The 4,832-nt window shown below is 37.5% G+C and overlaps 1 protein-coding gene across 1 annotated transcript; it reads left to right on the top strand.

Moving 5' to 3' along the window:
- Positions 1 to 1,261: 1,261 nt before the first annotated feature.
- Positions 1,262 to 2,197, top strand: LOC123791138 (olfactory receptor 2T27-like). Its single transcript, XM_045795779.1, has one exon. It carries the CDS (start codon positions 1,262 to 1,264, stop codon positions 2,195 to 2,197), a length of 936 nt encoding a protein of 311 aa, XP_045651735.1.
- Positions 2,198 to 4,832: the final 2,635 nt, after the last annotated feature.

Genomic DNA, 4,832 nt, shown 5'->3' with positions numbered 1-4,832 from the left:
TAATGGCCACTCAAAAAAATTAGAATGAAAAATAAATAAATGGTGATGATTTTTCAAAACTATTTTGTTATGTTCCTGAAATAAGTACAATTTTAGCAAGATTAGTGATTAGGCTCACTAGTGATAGAACATGATTAATAATTAGCTTCTTATTTTTTATTTCATCAGAATTATGACTAAGAGAAAAACAAATGTATTCATAACACATATTTGTCCAAAATAGTCTGAATACACAGACCCAGAAAAGAACCATTAAATCAGGGGATGCCAATGTTTTATATTATGAAATTTCCTGCTCGAATAATAGAGAATAGAATTTCCAGGTGTTTTGATGTCTGTGTTTCATTGATACTATCTGCTAGGGAACACTGATGCATATGGAAACTTCCACATGTACAACATTTCTCTTACTTAGATTGGGGTGGATACTCCAGTTTTCAGTAAGGTGTCATGGAGGGAAAAAGCTTTTGTTCTCACCATGAATGCATTGGAGTGAAGATGTTTGTCATATAGTCAACTTGGAAATGTGTCCTGCTGAACTCTCCATGGACACTGTTAACCTTATGGATAATACATATTTCTTAGACAGGTAGTCTTTCAAAGTTATTTCATTAAAAGTACAGAATATTTATGGCTTCCAAGAAGGGACATAAGTCTGTCAATTTTCATTACTAATATCATTATGATTAGCCAAAATAAATTAATATGATATCTTTTTAATAGTTCATTAAATGATTGATTTGTAATTTTAAAGTTAATTAAGTGAATTAATTTGATGTTCCTCTCTTTTTTTCCCAAAAATTTACAAGAGTTAATAACTAGGGTCCATAATTATTAAATAATATACACAGTTTTAGGTTTATATGTGTAGAAAATAGATCCATAGTTTTTAGAAGGTTCTCTGATGAAAGAAAGAAAAAGAAAGAAAGAAAGAAAGAAAGAAAGAAAGAAAGAAAGAAAGAAAAAGAAAGAAAGAAAGAAAAAGAGAAAGAAGAAAGAAAGAAAGAAATCCACTCAACAGAGGTTAAAAGGCACTTATCATTTTTTCTAATATTATCTATTTAAGAAGTATTTAGGCAATTGCTCAGCAATAAATAGTGAACTATCTCTGATGAGATTATGGCAAATATTATGGAGTTCTAATGCTGGGGAGAAAGATATAAAATTTTACACCCAACTATTGATATATGATCTGTATGAATGCCATCAGTTCTAATCCATTTGATTTGTCCCCCAACACTGTTACATTTCTTTTAGAGGTATGGTGGGTGGAAATGAATCCTCAGTAACTGATTTCATCCTTGTGGGGCTCTTTCCTGAGTTTCAGCATTCTACTGTCCTCAACATCGTGATCATTTTTATCTACACCTTGGCCTTCCTGGGAAATATACTTCTGATTGTCTTGATTTGGGGAGACTCTCGGCTCCATACACCCATGTACATTCTCCTCAGTCAACTCTCCATCATTGACTTGACATTAACTTCCACCATTGTCCCAAAGATGGCTTCTAATTTTTTCACAGGGAAAAGGACAATATCATGGATTGGCTGTGGAACGCAGAGTTTCTTCTACCTGATGTTAGGAATGTCAGAGTGCCTCATCCTGACCCTCATGGCTTATGACCGCTATGTGGCTGTCTGCAACCCACTGCGTTATCCCATTATCATGAGCCCCAGGTTCTGTATGCACATGGTTTTTGGTTGTTGGATTGGAGGCTCTATAAGTTCATTTATCCATACAGTCTACCCTATGCATTTTCCCATCTGTGGGTCACGGGAGATCCACCACTTCTTCTGTGAGGTCCCAGTCCTCATTAAGCTCTCCTGTGAAGACACTTCAGTATATCAGTTAGTGGTGGTGGTGACAAGCATTGTGTTGCTTGTTGCACCTTTCAGTCTCATCACAGTTTCCTATACTCTCATCTTCCTCACTGTCTTCCGTATGAACTCTGTCAAAGGAAGGAAAAAAACCCTGGCCACTTGCTCTTCCCATCTAACTGTGGTGAGTCTCTTCTTTGGCCCAAACATATTTATCTATATGACTTTCACTTCCTCTCATAGTGGAGAGCAGGACCAAGCTCTTTCTGTATTCAGCAATATCCTAACACCCATGTTGAATCCCCTCATTTACAGCCTGAGGAACAAGGAGGTGGTGGCAGCTCTCAGGAAACTTATGGGGAAATGTGTGGTGTCTTAGTAGATGAAAAGTACTCCACAACTGTGAAAAGAACATGTTTATAGCGTGGACAAATATACAGTTGAAATACCGCTTTGAAATACTAACATGGTGGTGTTGGTTTCAGGAAACTGAGGTGATTGTGGTTTTATGTAAATAGAACTTTTTTTAAATTTTTATTCTGTTATAATAATCACCATACAGTACATCTCCAGTTTTTTTTTAATTTTTTTTAAGATTTTATTTATTCGACAGAGATAGAGACAGCCAGCGAGAGAGGGAACACAAGCAGGGGGAGTGGGAGAGGAAGAAGCAGGCTCCTAGCGGAAGAGCCTGATGTGGGGCTCGATCCCAGAATGCTGGGATCATGCCCTGAGCCGAAGGCAGACGCTTAACCGCTGTGCCACCCAGGCGCCCCCATCCCCAGTTTTTGATGCAATGTTCCATGATTCATTATTTGCATATAACACCCAGTGCACCTGCAATATGTGCCCTCCTTGATACCCATCACTGGCCTATCCCAATCCCACCCCCACCCCCCCAAAGCCCTCAATTTCTTTCCCAGCATCCATAGTCTCTCATGGTTCGTTCCCCCTTCTGTTTACCCCTCTTCATTCTTCACTTCCTTCTACTACTGATCTTCCTATTTCTTATGTTCCATAAATGAGTGAAACCATATGATAATTGCTTTCTCTGCTTGACTTATTTCACTTAGCTTAATCTCCTTCAGTCCCATCCATGTTGCTGCAAATGTTGTGGAATAGTTTTTTCTGATGGCTGAGTAATATTCCAGGGTATAAATGGACCACATCTTCTTAATCCAGTCATCCGTTGAAGGGTATATCATCTCCACCATGATTCAGCTATTCTGGACAATTCTGCTATGAACATTGGGGTGCATATGGCCCTTCTCTTCACTACGTCTGTATCTTTGGGATAAATACCCAGTAGTGCAATTGCTGGATCATAGCGTAACTCAATTTTTAACTTTTTAAGGGACCTCCACACTGTTTTCCAAAGTGGCTGTACCAACTTGCATTCCCACCAAAAATGTAGGAGGGATCCCCTTTCTCCACATCCTCTCCAACAATTGTTGTTTCTTGCCTTGTCAATTTTTTTGCCATTCTAACTGGCATAAGGTGGTATTTTAGTGTGGTTTTAATTTGAATTTCTCTGATGGCTAATGATGTTGAACATTTTTTCATGTGTCTGTTAGCCATTTGTATGTCTTCATTGGAAAAGTGTCTGTTCATATCTTCTGCCCATTTTTTGATTTGTTTATTTGTTTCTCCTGTATTGAGTTTGAGAAGTTCTTTGTAGATCTTTGATACCAGTCTTTTATCTGTAGTATCATTTGCAAATATATTCTCCCATTCAGTGGAACATTTTTTGATGTGTCTGTTAGCCATTTGTATGTCTTTTTAGGGGAAGTGTCTGTTCATGTCTTCTGTCCATTCTTTACTGGATTATTTGTTTTTTGAATGTTCAGAAGTTTTTACACACACACACACACACACACACACACAGAGAGAGAGAGAGAGAGAGAGAGAGAGAGAAACTCTAAATGTATGAAAGATCTCAATGTGAGACAGGAATCCACCAAAATCCTAGAGGAGAACATAAGCAGTAACCCCTTCGACATAATTCACAGAAACTTCTTTCAAGACGCATCTCTGGTGGCAATGGAAACAAAAGCAAAAATGAACTTGTGGGAGTTCATCAAGATTTAAATCTTCTGCACAGCAAAGGAAACAGTCAGCAAAACAAAAAGGCAACCCACGGAATGGGAGGAGATATTTGCAAATGACAGTACAGATAAAGGGCTGGTATCCAAGATCTATAAAGAACTTCTGTCATCCTAATTTCACACATTGTCCAAACTAGCTGCAGAGGGGGCTGAGGGATTTTGCTCAGCTTCTTTCAAAAGCTATAGGAGAACCATGAAAACTGGATGCTATTTCTTTTGTTCTTAAAATCTTGTAACCACAATATAGCCTCCCTCATCTTACTCAAAACCAATCTCTGAAAGAAAGTGGTTCACAACCAGTTTCTCTACTTTCTCTCATCAAATTCACTCCTGACCCACTGGAATATGACTTCCATCCCCAGATTTAACTTAGAGAATTATTGCTATTTTTCATCAATACATTAAACATTCACTTGCTCAACAAACTGATGACTACCTTTTGTATTTGTAACATCTTTATTTGGCTTCTAGGATCATTTGCACTGTAAAATTATTCATTCACCAGACTCTAAATTTCTGGTGTTGTTTTTTGTAGGATTTTAGACACTCTGTTCTCTTTATATTACATATAGTCATTGTTTAATTCCCTTTCATATCTGCCAATATCTGTGACCTCAAATGCCTTCTGAATTCTGAAACTAAATATGTATTTTATTGCAGTGTTTTTTTTCTTTTATGTATCAAGTTGTTTCACATGTCATGCCCCAAATTGTGCTCACTATACTGCAACTAATCTTCCCACCACTCAAACGTACCCCTCTCAACCTGCCCCATGAGCTTATTTATATCTCAAGGAATGTGACCAATATCCATTTATTTGTCTAAACCTGAAATCAAGACATGAGATTCTATAAGGTCTCTTTGTCCATTAAATCCAATAAGTCACCATGTATTTTTCCATTCCTCAGC

The sequence above is a fragment of the Ursus americanus genome, chromosome 5, assembly GCF_024610735.1.
Source record: "Ursus americanus isolate L20-20 chromosome 5, mUrsAme1.1.p, whole genome shotgun sequence".
Lineage (NCBI taxonomy): Eukaryota > Metazoa > Chordata > Mammalia > Carnivora > Ursidae > Ursus > Ursus americanus.
The sequence above is the reverse complement of the archived record's forward strand: the minus strand, read 5'-3'. Positions and strand labels throughout refer to the sequence as shown.